This window comes from Dermochelys coriacea, chromosome 2, assembly GCF_009764565.3.
Source record: "Dermochelys coriacea isolate rDerCor1 chromosome 2, rDerCor1.pri.v4, whole genome shotgun sequence".
NCBI classification, from domain to species: domain Eukaryota; kingdom Metazoa; phylum Chordata; order Testudines; family Dermochelyidae; genus Dermochelys; species Dermochelys coriacea.
This window is the reverse complement of record NC_050069.1, coordinates 179448502-179475191: the sequence shown is the minus strand read 5'-3', so window position 1 is coordinate 179475191 and position 26690 is coordinate 179448502. Positions and strand designations below refer to the sequence as shown.

The window sequence follows — 26690 nt, the reverse complement described above, 5'->3', positions numbered from 1 at the left end:
TCTCTTGATATTGACACCTCCTCATCTGTTATTGGGAGTGGACTGCATCCACCCTGACTGAATTGACCTTCTACATTGATTCTCCCTTTGTAAAGTAACTCCCTTCTCTTCGTGTGCCCATATATATTTATGCCTGTATTTGTAATTTTCACTCCATGCATCTGAAGAAGTCTGCTTTTTACCCACAAAAGCTTATGCCCAAATAAACCTGTTAGTCTTTAAGGTTCCACCAGACTCCTCGTTTTTGTAGATACAAAAACAAAGACGTCTACCCGTCTGATAATTTGTATATAGTCAGGGTGCTGAGAGCCATTGAACCAAACTGTAAAGCATGCATAAACTGTAAAGCATGCATATAATGGAAACCACTTCAAGCCAGGGAGTGCAACAGCATCCCTAGTTCCAGCACCTATGACTACTCCGGTAGCTTACTAGCCCTCTCCATTCATAGATTCATAGATACTAAGGTCAGAAGGGACCATTCTGATCATCTAGTCCGACCTCCTGCACAGCGCAGGCCACAGAATCTCACCCACCCACTCCTATGAAAAACCTCACCCATGTCTGAGCTATTGAAGTCCTTAAATCATGGTTCAAAGACTTCAAGGAGCAGAGAAGCCTCCCTCAAGTCAACCATGCCCCATGCTACAGAGGAAGGCGAAAAACCTCCAGGGCCTCTCCAATCTGCCCTGGAGGAAAATTCCTTCCCGACCCCAAATATGGCAATCAGCTAAACCCTGAGCATATGGGCAAGATTCACCAGCCAGATACCCAGGAAAAAATTTTCTATAGTAACTCAGATCCCATCCATCTAATATCCCATCTCAGGGGATTTGGCCTATTTACCCTGAATATTTAAAGATCAATTACTTACCAAAATCCCATTATCCCATCATACCATCTCCTCCATAAACTTATCGAGTAGAATCTTAAAACCAGATAGATCTTTTGCCCCCACTGCTTCCCTTGGAAGGTTATTCCAAAACTTCACTCCTCTGATGGTTAAAAACCTTCGTCTGATTTCAAGTCTAAACTTCCTGGTGGCCAGTTTATACCCATTTGTTCTTGTGTCCACATTGGTGCTGAGCTTAAATAATTCCTCTCCCTCTCCTATATTTATCCCTCCGATATATTTATAGAGAGCAATCATATCTCCCCTCAACCTTCTTTTAGTTGGGCTAAACAAGCCAAGCTCCTGAAGTCTCCTTTCATAAGACAAGTTTTCCATTCCTCAGATCATCCTAGTAGCCCTTCTCTGTACCTGCTCCGGTTTGAATTCATCCTTTTTAAACATGGGAGACCAGAACTGCACACAGTATTCTAGGTGCGGTCTCACCAGTGCCTTGTATAACGGTACTAAAACCTCCTTATCCCTACTGGAAATGCCTCTCCTGATGCATCCCAAAACCGCATTAGCTTTTTTCACAGCCATATCACATTGGCAGCTCATAGTCATCCTATGATCAACCAATACTCCAAGGTCCTTCTTCTCTTCCGTTACTTCTAATTGATGCATCCCCAACTTATAACTAAAATTCTTGTTATTAATCCCTAAATGCATAACCTTACACTTCTCACTATTAAATTTCATCCTATTACTATTACTCCAGTTTACAAGGTAATCCAGATCCTCCTGTATAATATCCTGATCCTTCTCCGAATTGGCAATACCTCCCAGCTTTGTATCATCTGCAAACTTTATTAGCACACTCCCACTTTTTGTGCCAAGGTCAGTAATAAAAAGATTAAATAAGATTGGTCCCAAAACCGATCCCTGAGGAACTCCACTGGTAACCTCCCTCCAACCTGACAGTTCGCCTTTCAGTAGGACCCGTTGCAGTCTCCCCTTTAACCAATTCCTTATCCACCTTTTGATGTTCATATTGATCCCCATCTTCTCCAATTTAACTAATAATTCCCCATGTGGCACGGTATCAAATGCCTTACTGAAATCTAGGTAAATTAGATCCACTGCATTTCCTTTATCTAAAAAATCTGTTACTTTTTCAAAAAAGGAGATTAGGTTGGTTTGGCACAATTTACCTTTTGTAAAACCATGTTGTATTTTGTCCCATTTACCATTGACTTCAATGTCCTTAACTAATTTCTCCTTCAAAATTTTTTCCAGGACCTTGCATACTACAGATGTCAAACTAACTGGCCTGTAGTTACCCGGATCACTTTTTTTTCCTTTCTTAAAAATAGGAACTATATTAGCAATTCTCCAATCATTCGGTACTATTCCTGAGTTTACAGATTCATTAAAAATTCTTGCTAATGGGCTTGCAATTTCAGGTGCCAATTCCTTTAATATTCTTGGATGAAGATTATCTGGGCCCCCCGATTTAGTCCCATTAAGCTGTTTCAGTTTCGCTTCTACCTCTGATATGCTAATATCTACCTCTATATCCTCCTTCCCATATGTCATGCTACCATTATCCCCAAGATCCTCTTTAGCCTTATTAAAGACTGAGGCAAAGTATTTGTTTAGATATTGGGCTATGCCTAGATTATCCTTAACCTCCACTCCATCCTCAGTGTTTAGCAGTCCCACTTCTTCTTTCTTTGTTTTTTCTTATTTATATGGCTATAGAACCTTTTACTATTGGTTTTAATTCCCTTTGCAAGGTCCAACTCTATTTGACTTTTAGCCTGTCTCACTTGATCCCTACATGTTCTGACCTCAATTAGGTAGCTTTCCTGATCCCTCCCATCTTCCACTCCCTGTATGCTTTCTGCTTCTTCTTAATCATCTCTCTAAGATGCTTGCTCATCCAGCTTGGTCTACAACTCCTTCCTATGAATTTTTTCCCCTTTCTTGGGATACAGGCTTCCGATAGCTTCTGCAGTTTTGATTTAAAGTAATCCCAGGCCTCCTCTACCTTTAGATCCATAAGTTCTTCAGTCCAATCCACTTCCCTAACTAATTTCCTTAATTTTTGAAAGTCAGCCCTTTTGAAATCAAAAACCCTAGTTGCAGATTTATTTTTGTTAATCCTTCCATTTAGTTTGAACTGAATTAGCTCATGATCACTTGAGCCAAGATTGTCCCCTACAACCATTTCTTCTATGAGGTCCTCGCTACTCACAAAATATTAATTCTAAAATGGCATCCCCTCTAGTTGGTTCAGCAACTACCCGTCTGATAATTTGTATATATTCAGGGTGCTGAGAGCTATTGAACCAAACTGTAAACCAAACTCCCCACCAGTTTCTACCCCTGGGTCAGTTCCACTGGTGGAAGCAAGTACAGAAACGCTGCTGTAGAAAGGTGCCTGTGGCTGCCAGCAGATTTACGTCTTTCAGGCTGTGTTGTCATTCTAGATTTACCTTGGCTCTTTTCCTGGTTTTAGCCAAAACCCCTCTCTCCTCACACAAAACCCTTATGCCCAGGTTTATGTGTGTTTTGAACCTGCGCTTTCTTGTCTGGCTGGGAGTGTAGATTTACAGCCTGGGTTTTCCTCTAAGGTAGGACCAAAGCTGCCCACTTTGCAGTTGGGATGCAGCTGAATCCCAGGTTGCGGAGCTCAGGTTTGATAGTCCTCTAATGCCATCCCACAATTCCCCCGGGGCTGTATTTTCTGGCCTTCTACCTACAGTTCTAACTTCCCATTCACCTCTACTGGCTTATATACCCAGTCAGCATTTAACCCCTCATTTCATCCAGCCTGCTCCACTTCTGCTCTGCTCAGCTCAGTTGAATAGATTGAGAAGATGCTATCCCGGCATGTCCTCGCTGGTCAAAGCATCAGGGTTCTTGTTGCTCTCTGGTGTGAACACGGCAAAGAACGTGATTTTGGGAGGTGCACCTGAAACCAGCATCTGTGCGAGAGCATCTCCAAGAGGCTGGCAGAGGAGGAGATCCAGCAGATGGCTCTCCAATGTTGGGAGTGAATCAAAAAGTTCCATGTGATATAGGGTAGCCTTAGCGTCAGTTGTGGGCTGAAGCCATACCATTTCGCTGGTTCCCCTTCCTCCAACCTCCCCACCATGTGTGATCCAAGTGGGAGGTAAAGGGAAACTGTAAAGTTAGCTTTTATTAGCCTCTTTTTTTAAAATCTATACCTGCCATACTTAAAAACATCAGTTGTATGTGATGGTCTTATATCTAGCTCAGAGAAAATGAGTATCTACTCGTGCTTTCAGATGATTAAGATTAAGAAGGCAACTGTGTGTGGAGGGCGGAGGGTACGGGGTGGGTTGTACACTTTTGAAAGTCTGTGGCTCCGAATACAGAGTGAGGTTTTTTACAGCCTGTCTATGGCTTTCTAAGACTGTGAGATCCCAGTAGGCACAGTAATAGGCAGCCATGTCATTGTAGGTTAGTTTCTCTACTGTTAAGGTATAGGTGGACTTTTCAGTTGTCTTGCCAACCCTAAACTTGTTCTTGTCAATACTTGATTTATCAGCTAGTGTCTTAAAGTAGAGTATCTGCTCTGGCACTTCTCCAGGTCTCTGTCGATACCAGTGTATAAAACCACTCCCAATGTTCTGAATGCCAGAAGCCTCACAGACTGTATGTGCAGTTTTATTTTCTACCCTGATAACGGACAACGGAGTTTGTCTCAGATGTATTTGTGCACATCTGTCTAGAAGGAGGTCAAGAAAAGAAAACCGGAAATTAACATGAATCTGGAGCATGGTGAGTTGTTACTCAGGAATGTACAACTGTGTAGAAAAGGGTGAAAAAGGAAACGTACAAGACAAAACCAAAGCCAGAATAACAATGTGGAGCAGCAACATTTTACAGGTTTTGCTTGGACCTGCATCTATGAGAAATATGACTGTTTTGTTGGGATGGACAGAGAGGTACGTTTGAGGACAGGAAGTGACTTATTTAGTTAAAACGGGATGAGGTCTTGCTGGCTGCATATGCTAATTTAAGATTTGTAGAGTTATGGCTGAAACTCCTCCGAAGTTAATGCTCTTTGATAAAGGTATCTGGCATGAAGCAAATTCTTCCACTATCTTTAGACCAGTGTAGATTGCATCATGGAAGTCTGTGTAATGAAGGATTGGTCTTTTCATTATATTACAGTGTTCCAAGAGGCCTCTATCTGTTTGGTGTCCACATTGTGGACTATACATAGCAATATATGGAGTGACTGACCCAAAGATCTTCAGTCTGAAAGAGTATTTGCACCAGCAGAGAATTTTTGGTACTTCATGTTTAAATATACCATATCCCCCACCCTCCACAACCAGAATCATTATTTGCCAGCAGATTTCTTGTAGGAGTCGCAGCAGGAGTGGGTCTTGAGGGAGATTTGAAGGAGACGAGGCTAGTGGTTTAGGAGTTTGTGGGGGGGAGAGCATTCCACACTTAAATGGTGGAAGAAAGCACCGAGATGTTTGTGGGCAGGGATGCAAACTTTGTTGTTTGTTTGTACAGTGCCCTGTGCATTGTGGACCAGATCTGTGATTGGGGTTCCTAGCTATGACTGTAACTAATACAAAGATGAAGGGACTGGCAGAGCCATGTCAATGACACAGTGAAAACTAATTTTCTTGGTGGTTATTTTCTTTCACTGTTGAAGATGGGAGGTGCTGCCCTGAGGGGTGCTGTCGCCAGTACAGCACTCAGAACGCTTCTGAAGATATTAAGCACTTCTCAGGATCCTGCTCTCACTGAATTTCCCAGATGTGAAGTAGTGGAAAATCACTTCCTACTTCAGTGTGATACGACCCCTCTGTTCTATAAGTAGTGATGTACAGACAGTGGCTATTATATCTGTGTGCTAATGCCCTCTACTGATATAGGATGGATCTGCAATTGTACATTTGCAGGCAATTTTGTCGTACTTCTGAAAAAGGGCCAACTCTATACCGATGTTTGTGTCGAATTAATTTACGAGTAACCTCATGTTTTCTTAAACACTTTTTTGTTTACTTGTGATGAGAGCTGATCCAATCCATGATGTCTTTTCTATATTGTAGCTCCATTAGTGTTCTTGTCTTTCTAGCATCATTCAATAAGCTATGCTTCCACTTCTGCCCTTCTTTGAAGTATCTGCAATCACATGCTTTCCCCATGGGTTCTGACTCCCTTTTCCACGTTGCTCTAGTAACCCTCCTTAGACTATCAAATCATTGGGGCAGGGATTCTTATTCTGTAAAGTTCCCTGAACATTCATCCTAAGATTGAAATTCCACAGGATAATATCAGTTCAAGCAGAGTGTAACCTGCTGTCACACCATGTGTTTTCTGCTGAACTGGCTACAGAGACTAAAGATAGGCTGGTCCCTCAGAACAGAACTCTGTGGTTTTTATAAAATGAACAATAAGCTCTTTGTGGTTCACGGGTAATTAAACAGCAGAAAAGCAACCAAAATAAACTTACTTCTGTTTCCATCGGAGTAATATCAAAATGTAAAGTGGCCAGGCTGGTTTGCAGTGTCATTAGGTGACTTGTGGTCTGATCCAAAGCCCATTGAGGTCAAGGGAAAGACACTTAGGGCTTGACCCAATGGCCACTGAGATCCACAACTGGAATTTCTACACAGTAACATGAGGGTCTGTACCTGGGGAGGATATTATACAGGATGAGCCCCAGTTACTTGCGAGTTATAAGTAAGTACATTATTGCATCTGCACACTGGGTCCAACGCTCCTGCTTTACTTTCACTTGTTTTCTGTTTCAGCAGATGAATGATGTCTGGATTGGGAGACTGCAGTGTCAGGCAGTTATGGGGTGAGAGCCTGGCACTATTTCCTTCTCTAGAGCCAGATTTTTCACCCCAAGTGTTCTGCTCCTCTAGACTCAGCCTGACACGGAGCGGGAGCTGGAGCTGTCAGCAACTGAATACCCTGATGAACTGGAGGGACCTGAGGGACCTGCTCGAGAGAACGGGTAGGAAGTAGCCCAGGGGCAGAACTGCACAGTGCAGTGGGTCTATTTGGTCAGTGTGTTGCGGATGGCTCCCCACTGACCCAATGACGGGACCCTCTCTTCCTGCCACTGTCAGAGCTCTGGGCTGGAACGCAATGGAGTTGGGTAGGCTTGAGTTCCCCTACCCTGGCCAACCTGCCTCAGGTAGCAGAATCCTGACAATGCCACTGACTCTGGCCGGCACTCCTCTTGCCTGAGGGCCGCGCACCACTGTCTCTGGCCGGTGCACCTCCCTCCGCTAATTCCCCAGTGACAGAAAGGTGTGACCCATTGAGGCAGTAGCTCCCCACGGCCACCCAGCGGCTCAGTGGACCAATTGAAACTTGTCACACACCCCAAATCCCCTGTCCCAATTTTTCACACTTCTATCTTGTCACCTTAAGTGTGAGCAACACACTTACAGGAACAAAGCATAGCGAGAACAAAAGTCTCTAACAGCAACATTCTTGCTACTCTTGTTAGAACTCCAGCCAAGGAATGTAAACGATGGTCTTGAATGGAGAGAGATATGTAGATGGGAAGAGGAAGTGACTCATTTAGGTAACCTCCAGTTAAGTGGTACTGGCTGTAGAAGTTTTATTGCAAGCTGAGATAGTTACTGCTGCTCAATATGACAACTTTGACCTTTGGTGACCGTCAACCCTAGCACTAGCCTCAAATAGATTCCTTGGGTGTGTTTCAGGATCAGTGTTGATTATTATTACCGTTTATTATTTATATTCCAATAGCAACCTGAGATACTATACCGGATCTGGGCCCCTGGGGTGAAAACAAAGAGTCCTGCCTCATGCTGCTGACAGCCTAAAAAAAGGAGTGACCTCTCAAGCTTGTGGGAAAGGGAAACGTCAAAACACCTTTATTTTTATTTTTACCATGTCATTGTTTATGCATAAATACATTGGCTTTTTGTTTTCTCCTTGCTCACCCCTAGAGTCAGTCATTGTGTGTTAGCAGATTTCTTGTACATCCTGTGGAATAGAAATCTTCCAGAGGAGAAGGTAATGATGTTCCATATGAGACGAGGGGCCTCTTCCATGAGTATGTAACAATATGGAAGAAAGCACGAATGAATTTGTTGGAAAATTTAATAGGCAGGTGGTAGACAAGATGGGGGAAGAGAAGAGCTGCTGACAGTGCAGTTAAAACTGTAGTTATTTTTCTGTCATTCACTTATCACTTGCCCAGGGAAGCTGCTGAGCCTTTCCTGTTGTAGAGACTGAGTCAGTGCCCTCAGATCGCATGGATACCAGTGGAAGTTGATGGTGTTCACAAAGTTTCCGGAGACACTGAGCATCTGGCAGAATTGAGCTGTAGTGTATTTTTGAGTCTTAAATGCTTTAATTTTTCTCCTACTTAATTGTAAAACGTGGCCATTTTACATCTCACTACTCGTAACAGAGCTAATACATCTGTGTGCTAATGCCCTCGACTGAAATAAATGGCCTTGTTCATGGACACTTGGTTTCATCCCAGCTCTGAAAAAGGGCCAATTTAATTTGAAGGTGTCTAGTGCAATTAATTTACAAGAACCTCTTTCTTTTTTTCAATATTAGTTTTTTATTGTCTTGCAGTGAGGACTAATCCACTGCAGAGAATTCTACTTTAAGTAGAGAAGAACTCTGTTCAGCTCTCATTTAGTGATCAAAGGGCCACCAAGAAAGTGGTGATCTGTATATTTCAAAAGCCATTTTTGTGAACAGACAATTCGTTTCTCTATTTAACACAGAATAAAACAGCATGATCCCCCACAAAGGAATTCGTTTAGCTGTATAGGGCCTATGTCACATGATTGAGCAAATCTGGAACCATCCACTTGGAGGGTAGAGTGTGTGTGTGTGCATTACTAGTTTACATGTCTGTCATGTTTTCACCATCTTCCCCTTCTTCAAAATTCTGTCAAAATGCACTCTTCTCATGGGCCTTCAAAACCTAATTCCTCTTGGTGCTCTTCTATTTTTTTAAAGGGATGTCACATCACTGCAGTCCCTGTTTTTCTTCTCTCATTATCCATCCAAGCATTAATCCACATTTCTCTAGTAACTCCTCTCAGTTTAGGGTATCAGCTCTGTGGGGCCAGGACTTTGATCATCTGTTTTCTTGTAAGGTGCATTCACATGTACGGCTAGATAGAAATATCTACTTCAGGAGAGTGTAACTTTTTTATAGTACATCGCATCTAACAAACTGGTATCGAAGACTAAATATAAAACTGTTCTTTGGAACCAAATTTTGTGGTTTTATGAACAGGCATCTGCTGGACTAGCAAGCTCTTCATAGGTAATATGCTAATGTAAGCAGAGTCAGGTTGAGCTCTACCCTGACATCTGGTGGTGAATTGTGGAAAAGGACTTTAAGGGCTGATCTTGTTTGCATGAGCATGATGGGACTGCTTGCCAAAATGGTCACTTTGGCTGCTGTGGGATCCCGAGTCTCTTTGTTATTGGGGCAGGAGTAATAAAGTGTTTGTTACCCTGGTTATGTGAATCAAGGACAGTAGAACTGTACCTGGCATTTTATGACAGAGGGACTTGCCCTCAACTAAGTCGCACTCGCTAGGCAAGGGACATAGGTTCTAGAACCCGGTGGGCTGAGAGAGGCTGGGGATAGGTGTGGGTACCTGGTGGTATGGGCCCTTTCTGAGGGCTCTAAATGCCAATTTTACCCCCTCCTCTCTCCACTGTGTAGTATCAGAGCTAATTTTCATTCCATTAGGAGTCTGGTTACAGGCTGCTGAGCTGAATTCACTTTGTGCCAATGTTGCACCAGCACTGAGGCTCCCCTACTATGAGCTGAAATCACTAAAGATCTAAAATTACTAAGAGCTGAAATCACTGATTGCTCTTAAGTAGTGGGGTGAGCCTGAAGATAGATTGATGAGCAGCTAGTGGGATGTCTGCTGGAGATGAGAGGCTCTTGGGATGGCTGGTGGAGTGGCTCTCGGGATGGTTGGCAGAGTGGAGCGGCTCACATGATTGGCTTGCAGTGAAGGCTGCAGCAGACCCCTGCAGAAAGGCAGGGCAGTCGTCCGTCAACACGAGCAGCGGAGCACATAAGGTACCCCCATACCTCCCCCCTTTTCCTCCCAGACAGGGAGGTAAACTCTGCAGATGAACTTTTGAACTCTGGGGCTGCGCTGGACTTTTGGGAGTTTGGGTGACTTTTGGATAGTTGGACTCAACAACCAAAGGGAAAGGACACAGCCCAATCTGCTTAGGGGTGGGTCTTCTGGTTCATGATTCATGTTTATGAAACCTTACTATGTTGGTGTTTCCCCAACATAATACCGCATTGTTTCCCTCCTTTATTAAAAGGTGGGTTTTTTGGGTTTTTTTTTTTTTTGGTACAATCAGACTCTATACTTGCAAGAGGGGAAGTATTGCCTCTTAGAGGCACCCAGAGGGGTAGTATGTAATTGTCCCAGGTCACTGGGTGGGGGCTCGAGCCAGTTTTGCATTGTGTTATTGAAACAGAACCCCTAAATACTGAACCTGGCCCTTGTTGCTGCCAGCTCTGAGAAGCAGAAGGGTTACACTAATTAGAAACAGGAAAAAGGTTCAAGCTATTTCCTCTAGTAGTGTTACAACATATTTTACATTAGAAGTCTAGTATTCAGTGCACTTGAGTAACTAATTGCACAAATATTACTGGAATATATAGGCAGTATTAAAATGAGTTTATTGATCAGGAGTATATATACTGAGTATATATACTGTAACCAGGAGACTTTTCATTAGATCTGCATATTGGATTGAACACCCTGGATTGACTTTCCTGTCCTTCCTGTTTCAAGGAATGTCCAATCTTGACCTAATTCAATTGTCGTGCCAGCTTCCTTTTGCAAACTGGAAAATATGTATCACACCTTAGTCACCCCCTAGGGAGAGCAACTGAAAATGTTGCTGCCCTGGCTATTTAGCTGCCCTGTGCAACTACTTGGTCTTGTTGTTTGGCAGAGACAGGTGGGATCTTACTGTTTGCAAAACTTGTGCAAGCAACAGTCGTGTTGCTTTGATCTCTTGTTGCAGTACCCAGTAAGGTGTTTCTGCATCTGCTTCCATCATGAGAAGCAGGATTAGGAGGTAACTGTGGTTTCTTGCATTCGAAAGGCTGCTGTTGAGAATACAAAGTAGGTTTTTGTACAGAATGTGAATGTTTTTTTGATGCTGTGTGATCCCACGCGGCACAGTAATAGGTAGCCGCGTCACTCTTGCTTATTTTCTTTATTATCAGGACGCAGGTCGACTTGGAGAGCTGCTTCTCTGCCTCAAAGTTTCCCTTCTCAGAATCCTGGTCAAAGACGGGTTTTCCTGATGAAAGATAGAGAAACCATTCCAGAGCTGCACCAGGTCTCTGTCGATACCAGTGTATATAAGCACTACTAAGGGCTATGCCAGAAACATGACAGTCAATTTGTGCAGTTCTATCTTCTGCTTTGGTGATGGATAGTTGAGATTGTACCAGTACTTGGGCCTCTCCATCTGCAGAGAAAAGAGACAAATGTCAATTAATCTGAAATTGAATGAACATGGAGGATCTCCAATCATTGCTCAGTAAGGTGCCTGCATGGAGAAGCCTAGAGTGTAAAAAGCAACTTACAAGACCAAACTACTGAAGCAAGAAGATAAACTTGCAATAGTAACATTCTCACTAAGTTATGATGAACCTGCTACTGAGAAAGAAAGGAATATGAATTCTGATCTCAGAAAAAGGGTGGGATCACTTGAGTAGAGGAAGTGACAGATGAGCTATTTCAAGGCAATACAGATATGTGTTTGCCTTATTAAAAGTTCAAAAGTTTTGTGATAGGAACATCTATTAACCTTCACTCATGCTATCCAGCAACTTTTCTGACTGCTGCCTTGTTTAGAACTTTTGAAAAAGAGTATCATATTATAACAACAATAGTTGCAGGTATTGAGGTTTTCTGCATTCCTTTAAAAAAAAACCCCATAAACATTAGCAGATTTGATCAAGGAATAATGCTCTCAGCATGAAAAAGGCAACTCCTCAGGTAATCTGATAATACTCTATCTTCCCCTAGCTCAGTTATATTGAAACAAGAAAATTCAATTAGAGTAAATCATTTGCAGTGTTCTTATTTTCATACACATTTATATCCTGTTAAATGGCCTTTTGGTATAAAAAACAAACAAACAGAGAACCCTATAGATTTTTATCACTTTACTTATATAGAAACGTGCAGTTCTAGGATGGAAACACTGTAATGACTGCTGTAAATATACGTTTCCAACCAACCAATCTTGCCTCCAAAGAATCAACATCAGCCCTCTTCTTGGCATCTAAAGAGAGCCCCTTTACAGAAATTCCAATTTAGTAGTTCCACAGCAAAAGGATGAGTCTTCGGTATGTTGTGGATGTCTGGGAGTTGAAATGTCTGAGAGTTCTTCCACTGACCTCACTGGGCTCTGGATGAAACTTGAAAAGGCCTGTCCTGTAAGGTGCGGAGCACCTTCATCTCCCATTACAGGCAACAGGAACTCACAAGGCCAGGGCCTTATGGCTTTAAATCCCAACAACAGTAAAATGAAAATCCCATTCCTAATACTAAAATGTGCGAAAAGATTCTTCTGAGTGTACTTGGGGTTTTTTTGTTTTTGTTTGGTGGTGGTGTTTACAAAAAAGCACTTTACAATAATGGTAAAGTAATTGCAATCCAAACCTGCTAGATGTCTAAACAGTAATTTGTTGGTTTCCTGTCTTGATGATGAAGCCCCTGAAAAGCAACACATCCTGTTTTGTTAAAAGGATGTTTGTGGTATGGGGAGGGAGGGAAGGCGGGGGGGGGGATTTGCTGTATAAACTTTTTATTCTCAAGACACCTTATAGCTTCACAAAATAAGGTGTTAATGGTTCAATATTAATTCAGTTAAAAATTTTGTGCCACTGTATCATTTTCTCCCTTCACCATTTGCTCCATGTTACAGAAAGGAGCACATTCTGAAAAAGGTAGACTTGAGAAATCTCAGCTGCTAATGCCTAGGTCCATGTTCCAGATCTTGCTACAGTCCTTTGAAAATTCTTTGAAATTTTTGTTGTTGTTGGAGGTTTTTGTGGGTTTTTTTTTTTGAGGAACACAGTGGGATAACTTTGCATTGATGACTGGGTCATAACTTTTGAAACTATATAATTGCTGGTACAGTGATCAAGAGACTAGAAGGAAAACAGTCACCCAACTCAAGTATGAAATCTTATTATGACTTGATTGAATTCTGTACCTAAGTCTAAGAACTATTAAAAATAAACTGAACGCTTTGCTCATACAGAGCTTATCCTATAAAGCACTAAGTAATGCTAGAAGTGCTGAGGTCTCATCTCTCATTAGTGCCTACAGATGATGATGAGAGCACCCACTACCTTTTAGAAATAGCTCACTATCTGGCAGGATAGGGCACCTTTCCTTTGGAGATTTCAAAGTGCTTTAAACAATCTTTAATGCAAGAAAAAAGAAATGCCAAACATCTTCCTTACTGATGCAGAGGATGGTGTGAACAATACATTACAAAACTTGCATACGATTCAAAACTGGGTTGAGTTGGAGACACCCGTGAGGACAGAGAAAATATGGAAAACTCTGAGATCAGTATCATTAAGTTTTCTTGATATTCTACCAGGCATGGAATCATCTGTCAAAGAAGATGATGGAAGCCCCGTTTTGGAGCCCTTTAAAACTAGACTTCACACAACACTAGAAAACACTTGGTAGGGAATAGTTCTGCATTGGCAGGAAGATGGACTGGATGCTGTAATAGGTCTTTTCCATTTCAAACCGCTATGGTTTTATGATCTTTAACCACATATTAATGATTTTTTTGGAAAGAAATATGTAAGTACCACACTTCTGTAAATGTCCCATGTTCATGATTTGTTGTGGACCAAATGGTTTCCTTAACATACATGCCAAGAACTTGAATGGATATTAATCTATATTGGACATTCTGAACGGTGTCTGTAAGTGACAGACACATGTATGACTCTCTAAATTATATGTGAGTGAGTACCATATATAATCCAATGATATTAACAGGAGTGCCACACGTCGATCAACACTACAATAAGCAGTTTCATTTGCTCATTTGAAATGATTAAAAGTTCTCAGTCAAAGATGATTGATGGTGAAATGAGCTATCAGAGGACATAAGTGTGAACCAAAACCTATCCAATTTCAGGAGCGGCTGGAATTCCTGGAACCTAGGATATGGTATTCCATTTCCACTCTGCTGAAACGGACATAGCTAGAGGGAGGTACTGCATTACTGTGATCCCTAACTCCCACAATGGCTCCTTAGGATCATTCCTAGCAGGGCACAACTAAATGCACTAAGGTGTAGTGGGAGCAAAACTAGCCACTAGCTGACCCCAGCACTATGGGGACACAGAGATGGCATCCAGCCACCTTTGTCACCAAGCTCAGTCTTGCACCGAGTGCAGTGCAGATGAATATGAGGTACGGGCCCTTTTCCATGGGAAAGAAGCCCCCCAGGATTTCCTGTTCCCGTCTCACATTTAGAATGAAGAGCTTGTAAGCTATACATTTTGGCTGTTCTTGTCTTAACTCCTCGAGCATGGCACACGTGCACTCAGAGGAGCCAAGTTAGTTATTTTATGTATGGCCATCGAAAGTGAGTAGAAAACTCCAGTATTCTGTGTACACTACAGCTCCAGCCATGGATATGTGCTGAAAATTCCCAGTGGAGATGCCAACTGCTGTTTGTTCCCTCCTAGAAAATGTCTTCCCCCGCCCTCACCTTCCCTGTTCACTTAACTCCCCCGGCCTGTCCCCAGTTATTTATTGTCCCCATCCCATTCTTCCTCATTCTCTCACTCCCCCAGTGTCTCTGATCACCCATTGCTTTGTGAAGTCAAATGGGTAGTGACTGTTCAATCACTTGTTCTGCCTTTAGAGATGGAGCCAGCACCGGTAGGCAGTCACTGGATGTCAGCTTTGTGCTACCCACTAGTCAAACTCCCACTTCCCTGGCACAGGCAAATCCCTACACAACTTGGGCTGGCCGAATGGGGGTTCACACTGGCCATGGTTTGTGGGACTGAGGCTATGCCTGTTGCGTAGGCTGGTGTGCCTGGGCCGGGGGAGGGATCAGCCTGCTCTGCTGCAGCAGTAATATGAGAGTTGAGCCCCCCCCACAGAGCTGTGGTGGTTTTTGTGCAGGGTTGCAGGAAGCTGGTGGCACTGTGTAAAATCCCATGTGGCACAGTAATAGCGGCCACTGTCTGTCTCTTCCAGCTTGTGCACCAACAAGTTAGAGATGCTTTGTCTCCCATAGGCTGAGAATTTCTCCTTGGGGAAGGCTGCCTCTCGCTTTAACTGCGACCCAGAGAGAGTGAGGTACAGCAGCCTGTGTGGGGCCTCTCCAGCTGGGGCTCGGTACCAGTGGATGTAGGTAGAGTCCGATCCACCAAACACCTTGCAAGTGAATTTGGCAGAGCTGCCTTGAAGTGGCTGCTTTGTGACCGAGATCTGCTCCTGCTCCAGGTGAATGGCCCACAGAACAGCTGGAAGGCAAAAAGAGAGAAAGCAGCCATGAGGAGACAGCACCTAGACACATTTCCCTCTTCAGAGAGCAGTAACATGTAAATGGTCTTGCAACCTGCAAGTTCTTGAGAAAGGTACATGGGCTTAATTATCCATTGCCTTGTGCCTTGTATAGCCATTTATGTCTCTGTAAATGTGAGGGCAAAATGGGTAAAGCCTCTATCTCTAATGTGAGTGAATGATCAATTTCTGTTTACACCTGGGCAAATATGGTGTGAACAATTACACAAGGTACAGGGAAGTGAAGAATCAGACCCTTTATCTGTGAGGAACCATCCCCAGGATTACGGATCCTGATTTCTTCATTTCTGTACACCAGTTTTATTTCAGTTCAATGCCATTGGCTTTATTGGTACTGTACTAGCATCAAGTTGTTACATTGGACTCGAGATTCAGGCCCATGCTCGGGCTTTTTTTTTTGTTAACAATAAATACAAAATAAAATCACTAACTACAGTTAATGTGTCCAATAAACTTACCAGGGAAGAAGCAAGCAAAGAGAGCTTGCAGATATCCCGCCATGCCTCTTTAACTTGCTGCACCTTTTCGGGAAGGAAAGTTATTGAAGTTAATGGTGCTCAATTTTGTCAAAAGAAAAATACTGTTATCCAGTTCTGACTGAAGAAAGCAAAAAATGAGGATATTGCTGCTCTTTTTACTGTACCATCTGGTTTCCTGTTGAGTTGGGGGTGGGAGAAGGACGGAGAGTTTGTGAGAGAGCCATTAACCATTTTAGGTTTCAGAGTAGCAGCTGTGTTAGTCTGTATCCGCAAAAAGAAAAGGAGTACTTGTGGCATCTTAGAGACTAACATATTTATTTGAGCATAAGCTTTCGTGAGCTACAGCTCACTTCATCGGATGCATTCTAGATTCTTGGGTCCAGATCCTAATTCAGTAATTAGGATGATTTCAATGGAAGTTAGGAGACTAAATACCTCTGAGAATTTCTGCCTTAGTGCCTTCTCCTTCCATGGACAGAAATATACACATAGCAAATTGTAGTGCACTTTTCCACCATTAATGCTCTCTGGTTAAGGCACTGAACTAGGACTCGGGAGGTCTGAACTCAATTCACAGCAATGCCACAAATGTCATGCATGACCATAGGCAAGTTACCAAGAGCCTGAATTTCAGAGGTGCAGAGTACCTACTGCTTCTGTCAATTTGTACTGGAGGGAGAAGTACAATTAAAATCTGGCCTATAATCTCCTGTCCTCCCTCTGTAAAATGAGAACTATCTTTTCTTTGAATGTCTTGTTTATTTAGACTATAACCTTTTTGAGGCTCTTTCTGTGGTCTAGAGCATATAGCAGAGTGGAACACCTCTCTTTCACTTGGGTCCCGTAGGCCCTAAATCATGAAAATAACAATTTTACTATTATAGTGGAAACCAAAGGCCCTAATCAGGATTAGGGTCCCACTGTCCTAGGTGTTGTTCAGATGTGCAAAAAGGCATGGCTTCTGCCCCCAAACAATTTACCATCTAATAAGAAAGTTATATCCCTCTCCCTCCATCCTTCATATGGAATCAAATAAACCTGAATACATCATTTGTAAAACTCTTAGAGCAGGGAGTATTTTCATCACATGATTATTTGGTTTCTAGCACAAAGAGGTCTCAATCAGTTTGGGTGCTACCTCAATAGAAATAATATTGCTATATTTGCATTTTAAAAATGTAACTAGATAAAAATTTCCTGTTGCAATTAAAAGAAAAACTGCAAGTATCTGGGTGTTCAACGGATACATATGCAAAGAAAGAGAAGCAAATAAAGCTTCATAGAAACTGGGAGATGCAAAAAGCAGAGCCCACTTTAATGTCCTCTTAGTGCTGTCAGAGTCCACATAACTGTGATCAGTGCTCAGATACCATGGTGATGGACATTTTAGGAATGCCTTACTCAGACAAACAGCTACTTAAATAGATTAGATCAAAAATAGCTACAATATAGAGAATAGAGTAAGATCAGTGAATTACCAATGTAACATAAAATGGATGTGCAGCCAATCTGCTCATTAGTCATTTGGTAACTGGCAAGGAAACTCCCCGTGACTTCCTGGAAATATGAATGCTCTTCTCTTGTTTAGTTTTAAGAGCTTGAAAGTTGTCAGGAATTGTACTGTTTCTCTTGTATTGAGGGCTTCTCTGGGTGTGTATAATGTACTGTAAAGTTAGTTCTGTTACGTTTAGTTGTCTACCCTCGATCCCTGCAGCCATGGCCACAGAATTCCTGCATCCTGTGTATACTAGGGCTCCCACCATTGCTGAACGTGAAACTGGAGCAAAACTGGTTCTAAGGCCTTAGCCTCCCAACCTGAAGCAAATACTCACCAGCAACTACACACCACACAACAAAAACACTAACCAGGAACCTATCCCTGCAACAAATCCCATTGTCAACTCTGTCCGCATATCGATTCAAGGACCACCATCATAGGACCTAACCACATCAGCCACACCATCAGGGGCTCGTTCATCTGCACATCTCCCAATGTGATATATGCCATCATGTGCCAGCAATGCCCCTCTGCCATGTACATTGGCCAAATCCAACAGTCTCTACACAAAAGAATAAATGGACACAAATCAGATGTCAAGAATTATAACATTCAAAAATCAGTAGGAGAACACTTCAATCTACCTGGACACTCAATAACAGACTTAAAAGTGGCAATTCTTCAACAAAAAAACTTCAAAATACAGACTCCCATGAGAAACTGCAGAACTGGATTTAATTTGCAAACTGGACACCATAAAATTAGGCCTGAATAAAGACTGGGAGTGTATGGGTCACTACAGAAACTAGTTTCCCCCTACTGTTACTCACATGTTCTTGTCAACTGTTTGAAATGTGCCACCCTGATTACATTGCCCTCATTACCACGACAAAAGTGATTTTTCCTCCCTTGGTATTCTACTGTTGAGAATAGCCACTTCCAGTTTAATTGAATTATCGCATTAGCGCTGCCCCTCCACTTGGTAAGGCAACTCCCATCTTTCATGTTCTGTGTATATATACCTGTCTACTGTATTTTCCACTCCATGGTCAAATAAAATTGTTAGTCCTTGTGGCACCTTAGAAACTCCTCATTATTTTTGCTGATACAGACTAACATGGCTACCCCTCTGAAACTTGTCTGTGTTAGTGTAATGCCATGTCCCTGAGTGGATTGTCCGAAGCAGAGATTGAAAGCATGAGCAGAAAGAGCCAGCAGTGTTAGCCAAGCCAGTAGCAGGCTATTCAGGCTCTTTCTGTTGCCCAGCCATCACTAGCGGGAGATAAGAGCATCACACTGAGGGGGTTCAATCAGCATCTTTCTGTACCTTTGTCTACCATTGTTCACTTGGGTCAGCAACGTTGCAGATCCAGGGATGGTGACAGTGGTAGGAGGGAGAGAGCACAGTGGATGAGGTGTTTTTACACTGCATGATTTAGACCTGGTTTGAATAGGGTTAAACATTGTGGTAGCAAAAACTCCTGCACCATGGTTAGTGCTCCAGTCATTGCTAAAATTTTCTCAAAAGACAATTGCTTGGTTCTGTCTTTAGGGATGGAGCCTGTATTGCTAGGCAGATGCTGGGGAAGTGGGCCCAGTGCCACTCACAAAGAAAGTGGCATAGGTGGATGGACCTGATGCAGGAGTCAGTCTGCTGTATTGGCTATGGTATGAGTTTGAGAGGCTGTCTGCCCTATAGATAGGGTTGTCTGGTGTCCGCTTTTCAACTGGAACACCGGGTTAGCAGCGCAGCGGGGCTAAGGCAAAGTCCCTGCCTGCCTGTCCCCACATGGCTCCCAGCAGCAACCAGCATCTCCCTGAGGCCCCTAGGCGCAGGGTCGGCCATGGGGGCACCGCGCGCTGCCTCTGCCCCAGCACCGGCTCCTCAGCTCCCATTGACCAGCAGCCCCCCTCCACCTAGGAGCTGGACATGCCGGACTCTTCCAAGAGCCATGCTGAGCCGAGGTAGGCAGGGAGCCTGCCTTAGCCCCCCTGCACTGCCGACCCGGAGCCACCTGAGGTAAGCGCCACCCGTCCGGAGCCTAAACCCCGAACCCTCTCCTGCACCCCTGCCCCAGGCCTGAGCCCCCTCCTGCATCCCAAACTCCTCATCTCTGACCCCACCTCAGCGCCTGCACCCCAAATTGGAGCCCGCACCCCCTCCCACACCCCTGCCCCAGCCCGATGAAAGTGAGTGAGGGTGGGGGACAGCGAACCATGAAGGGAGAGGGGATGGAGTGAGCAGGGGGCGGGGCCTCAGAAGGGGCAGGAAAATGGTGTTTGGTTTTGTGTGATTAGAAAGTTGGCAACCCTATCTATAGAGTGGGCTGAGGGTGGTCTCGGTGAGCTCTGCTGCAGCAGCAACGCGAGAGCTGAGCCCAGCCCCCCAGACTGTGGTGTGTGTGGTTTTGGTGTTTGGGGGGGGTTTTGTGCAGGGCTGCAGGACGTTTGTGGCACTGTGTGTAATCCCATGCGGCACAGTAATAGTGGCCGCTGTCTGCCTTTTCCAGCTTGTGCACCAACAGTTTGCAGATGCTACGGTCTTGAAAATAGGCGGTGAGTTTCTTGCTGGAGAAGCCGGCCTCCCAGCTAGGGTCAGGCTTGGAGTAAGAAAGGTAGAGCAGCCTCTGTGGATCCTCTCCAGTTGGGGCTCGGTACCAGTGGATGTAGGTAGAGGCCGATATGCCAGACACTTTGCAAAGGAAGTCAGCAGTGCTGCCTGCACCTGGCTCCTTTATGATGTAGATTGGTACCTGTTCCAGGTGAAAGGCCCACAGCACAGCTGGAAGGCAAAAGGAGGATAAGGAGCAATGAGGAAATGGCTGCTAGAAATAATGTCTGTCCTATGTAGTAATGTCTGTAATGTCAGTAATGTCTGTCCTATGCAGAGTCCATGCTGCTTAGACTGAAGGGATGAAGGGGTTGCTTCTCTGCTGCCTTTCACCTTGTATGTTCATTTAGAAATGTGCATGGTGAGGGTTAAGTGTATAATTTCTGCCACGGGTGTGAGTGAGAGGACAATTCTGATCTCAGGGTTTTTTCTCTTCCAGGCACAGATGTCAATGACTACAAAAGGGGCAGGGGAGTGGAGAACTGCGGCCCTGGTCTGTGGATTATTTGTAAAGCTCCATACACATTCAGGGGTGCTGAGACTCCAGTCTTATTCCATTGCTCTCACTAGAGTTGCCCTGGAATAAAACTGTTGTAACTCTGGGGATCCAAGCCCACAATGCTGCATAAATAACCATAAATAATAAACAGAACTGAATTAAACAAACTTACATGGCAAGAGGCAAGTGAAGAGAATTTCCAGAAACCCCACCATGTCTCCTGAAATTGCTCTGGCTCCTGAGGAGAAATAAACACAAGAAGTCACTGCTGCTCAGTCTTGAGCAACAAATACTCAAATGCTGAAAGAAAAAGGTGGGAGCAGGCTGCCCAGTTCTGAGCGGAAGAGATGAGGTGCTGTCGTTGTCACTGTATCAAAGAGTTTCCAATTTATTTAAGAATCTGAGAGGGGACACGTATCAGCCCAGTGTGTGAGCTACTAACCAAAAACAAACTCCTCCCTGAATCCTCTTCACTCTGTAATAGAGAACTACACAGTCACACGTCTTGATTAGTTGAAGCATACAAACTTTAAATAGTTAATGTTAAAAGAATTCTAAGTCAGTAAAACTGGGGAAGGGCCAAACCATGTCTGACTCTCAAAAACTCCACACCAGATCCCTCCATCGCAACAGGCAGGAGGTGCTGTCATCAGAAATAAAACACAAACTCATCCCTTCTTGGGAAGTTCACTGCCTGCTCACATGCTTCCTTTATTCCTTTTTTTATGAAATGTAAGACAAAGGTCACATTAACTTCCCATCATTAAAGATCCCATGGAACCCTTTATAAGAGTAGGAGCCTATGCCCAATGCTGAAAGTATTTCTGTGCCTAACTCCAATTAATTTCAATTTTTCTTAGACACCCATAAACCTGAAAGATGTGGGCCCTAGTGTCCTTGTCAACTTCCAGTTTGAGTACGTCCATTCCGGTCACCTATACTTCCCCCTGGAGTTTCAGTTGGAGATGGTGTAATCCTCGTTTCCTCTCCAAGCTGTTGTGTAGGCTCATTACATTTCACCTCTGAGACAGCTGCATTACAATATAGATAGGCTTGGAAGGATTAGATTTTTATTGTATGTTGGTAGCTATTCATTGCAGAATAGCTAAAGGGAGAGAGTATGGTTTTGATTTCTGGTGTATGTTTTAATATGCATATGTGTTTCCCAAGGTGGTTTGCTATTATGTGAGATTCTGTGCATTGAGTAATCTCAATATTTATATTTGCTGTCAGGTCTCAAAAGCCAATTACTGTAAGTGCAATAGTGATTTTGCTTCTATCATTTTACTTAATTTGCTCTGTCTATCTGCATAGATTACCCCTTCCTCCATGATAATAAATATTGCACCCAATTCCTGCTTGAAGACTGAACAAAATAACAGCTCAGGTTAGCTAAATACAAATTCAGGCTTCTGGTACCCCCTTGTGGTGATAAAGGAGTAAAACTCTAGGGAATCCATTTGAATAGGCTAGTACTGAAATATGAAGAACGGTGATTTCTCTGTAACTGTAGCTGACACTCTTCTATGATGTGTTTTTGAATCAATCACTCTTTCTTCAGTTGTTTTAAAAAACAGCAACACATAGATAAGGTAATTTTTAGTTCCCAGTTCATGCCAGGAAAGGACATGAAGAATGAAGTTTGTAATTCCAGTGTTGGGAAAGTGCTGTACCAGGACAGAGGAAATCCTATTTTGAAATATGCACAGACCACTACAGGCCAAATGCTGACTGCATTTACAGAGGTGTGAGACCACGGCTGACACTGCCATTGCCTCTGTGTAACTGGTGTCAGAATTTGGCATAATTCTAATGAGCTGGTGAGTCTACTATACATCCAACAGTGATATTCCTGTAGCTGACATTCTGTAGGCCAGATTCTGCCCTTCATTACAGCACATGTTCAAGAAAATGAGGTAATGTTGAGCAGAATTTGGTCCACTGTTCCATGGCCCTCCAGGGGTCTTCCAGCTGCTGGAGATTGATGGGCACAGGGTGCTCCTGCCATGCCTACTTTCTCCCGGGAGTTTCCCCATCAGCCAAAGTGGAGGAGGAGGTGATGGTGGCAGCACAGAACTGCCATGCTGGTGCTTTGCTACCCGGGGTAGTTCTTACACAAGGGGAATCCTCAGAGCCACCTATGCCAGCAGAATGGTACGAAGTGATGAAGTGGGTCCTCTTGCGTGTGGAATGGCTGATCATCATCTTTTGTAGTCAATGCTCCTGTGAGCTGTGAAGCCAAGGCAAGGCTGTTGTATGATTCAGGGTTCACAGCTCTGCTTTGAAGGAACAGCAGGTCTTTGGCATTATCACTATTTTCAGGCAAACTCAATGTATTTCAGGGGTCGGGGGGGAGCAGAGCTGGTGCCACAGCTCTAACTACCTCATCAGCCCTCAGAGCCTCACTCCTCTGTGACAGAATTATTTACTCCACCTGAGCAATACGGCTCTCTCCAACCTCTGAAAGTTCCACTTTCCATGGCCTCCAAACCCCTCTGTAGTTTTCTGAATCGCTATTTCTTGGTGTTTGTGGATGGACTGAAACTGTGTGCACTTCTACCTATTAACCCTTTCATTGGTGCTGTTAGAACTTCTTGGGAACTTTGTTTCACCAGGATTTCTCATGCTGAGAATCCAAACATACAATATTATTGCCTTCCAAAATGACTTCAGCTTTGTAGAATTTGCATTCATTGGAACTGCATTCCCTTTAATCACAGAAAACCTTCCATATAGTTAGTGTGTGTGTGTGTATGTTTCTCACTTGTTCTTCCCTTTCCATGATTCTTGACAAACAGAGGAGAGACTGGCTTATTTTAAATGCTGCTGACCAGTTGTATTTAGAGGGGGTGGGGTGTGTACTCCTCATGTCCATTAACACTCACTGGGTTATAACAGCTTTAAGCCCTACCAGAGGTCTCCTCCCTGTAGTGATGGGCATACAAGCTGTCTTTGCTGCCTCAGAGCCACCCATGTCTTATCTAAATGTAAGGTCTGTATGGGATTTAAAGGCAGGTTGGAGAAAGGCAGAGGCTAGATTGATGCTCCTTCTAATGGACTGTTTGCTAGCCCCAGTGCAGTCTGTTTCCCAAAGCCCCAGACAACAGCCTCAACATCTCAGCCTGCTTCCATGGCAGCAGCACCTTCAGAGGCTTGGAAACCTCTTTCTCTTTCCAGAGAGCCTAGGAAGAGGGGTAGATGGCTCCATAAATCCCACTCTAAGGAGACCTCATGTCCCTCAAGGGGTTCAGCTCAGGCTCCATCTGAGCCTGTATTGAGCCATCAGTACCACACAAGAAGCAGTGTACAGACAGGTCTTCTAACACTAGGGTTCCCAAACTTTTTTCCCTGTGGCCGATGTGTGCAGCTGCAATGGGCAGGGTGGCCCACTATTAACGCTTCTTGAGGAACAGTATTAACTTTAATTATTACATGCATATAAATTCTATGTACCCACAGGGAGCCATCTTTCCTCTCCCCTACCGACTCTGGCCCTTCAGTTCTGCAGCCTGAGGGCAGATGCCACCCCTCCTCCCAAAAGGCAGTGTTCTCCATTTATGCCCAGCATCCCTTCCCTTGAAGAGCCAAGGCCAAAAGCACTGGTTGGGAGGTGGGGTGGCTGAGGTTCCTTTGTGTTGTCCATCACTGGTGTCAGGCACAGCACATTCCCCTCAGCTCTGGGACTGCCACAGCGCCACCTCAGCCCGCAGGGCACAGTTCTCCTGCAGCAGGCAGGAGAGTGCTCGATCCAGCTATGGAGAAATGGGAGGCAGGGGAGGCAGAGAAAGGAGACTGAACCTGTTACCCCAGGCAGAGAAGGGGTTCAGCCCCGGAGAACCCCCAGCCTAGGCCTGGGGTAGAGGGGTGAGGTGAACGACACAGGGAACAGTTTGGTCCAAGAGGGAAGGCACTGACAGATGGCTCATGGTGAGACGGAGTGGGTGGGACAGGCTGGGCTGTGGCATGTGAAGAGTTAAGGATGTTACGGAAGAGGTGGAGCTGGGGTGTCTGGTGGGGAACCACAGGTTTGCGAGGAATGGGGCAGGGGAACTCTGGGTTTGACAGGGGAGCCTCCAGTCAGCAAAACATCTGAGCAAGGCTAAGGACGCTCCCACTTGCAGCTTCATGCTCCACCCTGGGGAGGGATGGATGACTGGGGAGGGCACTGTGCACAGCCTGTGATGGGGGGAATGTGGCTCCTATCATGGACAGCTGAGATGGGAGGAGAGAATAGGACAGGTCAGTGCCCTGGGGAGGGGGCCTCTGACCCCCCCCGAAAAACAGCACACCCACACCTAACTACTGGCCACTAAGATGGCAGGGACAGCACAGTGCACAGAGGGAAGTCCTGGATACTCCCCACTGCAAAATAGCAAGTTGCCACCCTCACCTTCATTGTCTGTCTGCAACCAGATGCTGTGGAAAGGAGGAGGAAACCTTCCAGTTGTGCCTCTGCTGCTCCCCTGACCCCAGCACCATCTTCCCCAAAAAATCCCTCTCTTCCAGACCCTCCCACCAACACACGCTCTCCACACAGATTTTAGTAGGCAGGACAAATGGGCGGGGCTGTGAGACCTGGAGCTGCATTGAAAAGCCAGGGTTGGAAGGGGAGTGGAAAGATGCAGTTTGGGGGGGAACACCCTTACCTGCCCCCCAGTCTCCACTCCTGCCAGTGGACCACCTTGGACTGTATTGAGGGCCACCTTCAGGAACCTCTGATCTAAAGGGTCACTGTACTCCCCAAGCCTCTGGGCTGAAGCGCCAATGTGAACTTTTTGTGGGGTGTTGGGAGGGGAGTACTGGAGACTGGGTATAGAACTGACCAGGGTTGCTAGTGGAGGGGATTGTGCAGATAGGTTTAGAGCTGATAAGGGAACCTGTCCCTCCTGAGTAGGGTGGTTAATGTACAATGAATTACTTCATCTCTCAGTATTATACTAACCAACTCAAACTCACCCTCAAATCATTACATGCTCTTATAAAACCCCAAAGGCACAATAGCTTTCCTCCAAGAAACTCATTTATCTACTAACAGTGCTCTCCACCACCCTGAGTATGGATCCCCTCCCTTCTTGCATGACAAGCTTTTTGAACTGGGACAGTGTGAGTTCTAGACTGGTGCAGAGGGGATGAGGACAGCACCACAGGATTCTCTGGTGGCAGAGGAGCAGGAACAGAGCCCTGACGTGGACTAGACCCTGAAACAGTCTCTGTGGCCAACTGGGCTGGGGAATATCCTAGGTACATGTTCTGAGGATGTGTGTGGGCCCAGGGAATGCACTGGAGAGGAAGCATCAGTGGAGCCAGAGCTGCAGCTGGGAAGTGGCCACTGCTGCTACCTTTGTTGTCGCTATGGGGGGAAATTATAGCATAAATGGGAGAGATTTCTGGGTTACAAGCAGTAAAACTATTGGTATGGAGGATATTGATGTGCTATAGAGTGGCCATAGCTTCAGTTTCAGGTGGAAGCCATGCCAGTTCCCTGGTCCCCCTTCCTCCAACCTCCCCACCATGTATGATCCAAGGGATTCCAAGCAGGGAGAAAAATTTAAATGCGCAACTCTTGATTTATTCTAGCAACTGTTGCACTGATGGTGGGAGGGAATCAGATCTCAGACTACAGGTTTAGGAAGCTTAAGTACATGCTCTTCTCTTTCTATAGCTGTCACACTGTAGTACAGTTATTCCAATCCTAGCATTACAGCACTTTGGCAGGAAGAGTGCATTATAAATCCCAGTGGCTGTACCATGTGAAAGTCTCTTAGTGACAATGGCATACTTGTGTTGTCCATGCATGGCACAATGTCTGGGGGGGGTGGGAACATGGAGGCAGTTTCATCGTTATTAGGTTTCTGCATCCTAGTTCAGAATCCTAATAATGTTTGTTAGAATTTTTTCCCACTTCTGACTAGTGATGCTAAAGAATTTTTCATAGAGGATAAAATCAAGACAGTGAGTGATATTACTGGCAGGGAAATCTTCCAGCTCTGTAGATTAGCTTGCTCCATTCATTTGATGTGCTTTTCAGGCAGCCATGGACAAAATATCTTCTCATTGATAAACTGATCTTCCGCCAAAGGCCTGGAAAATTTGCTTTCTCTTCTAATCAGGGGACTCCAG

General features: G+C 44.4%; 1 long non-coding RNA gene and 3 gene segments (V, D, J or C); 1 reads left to right on the top strand and 3 right to left on the bottom strand.

Annotated features, from left to right (window-relative positions):
* Nucleotides 1-4783, bottom strand: part of LOC122458489 — a 35832-nt gene extending 31049 nt beyond the window's left edge. The window contains 1 exon segment of the V gene segment in view: nucleotides 4701-4783. Coding sequence covers nucleotides 4701-4743 — 43 coding nt within the window.
* A 1778-nt stretch (nucleotides 4784-6561) lies between these two features.
* LOC122458893 overlaps nucleotides 6562-26690 on the top strand; it is a 34262-nt gene continuing 14133 nt past the window's right edge. The window contains exons 1-2 of the long non-coding RNA XR_006279204.1: nucleotides 6562-6851; nucleotides 11121-16605. This is a non-coding gene — a long non-coding RNA (uncharacterized LOC122458893). The remainder of the gene's footprint in view (nucleotides 6852-11120; nucleotides 16606-26690) is intronic.
* Nucleotides 10456-11599, bottom strand: LOC122458885. The segment is given in 2 exon segments: nucleotides 10456-11368; nucleotides 11487-11599. Coding segments are annotated over 2 exon segments (612 nt in total).
* On the bottom strand, nucleotides 19744-20897 carry LOC119850664. The segment is given in 2 exon segments: nucleotides 19744-20242; nucleotides 20743-20897. Coding segments are annotated over 2 exon segments (510 nt in total).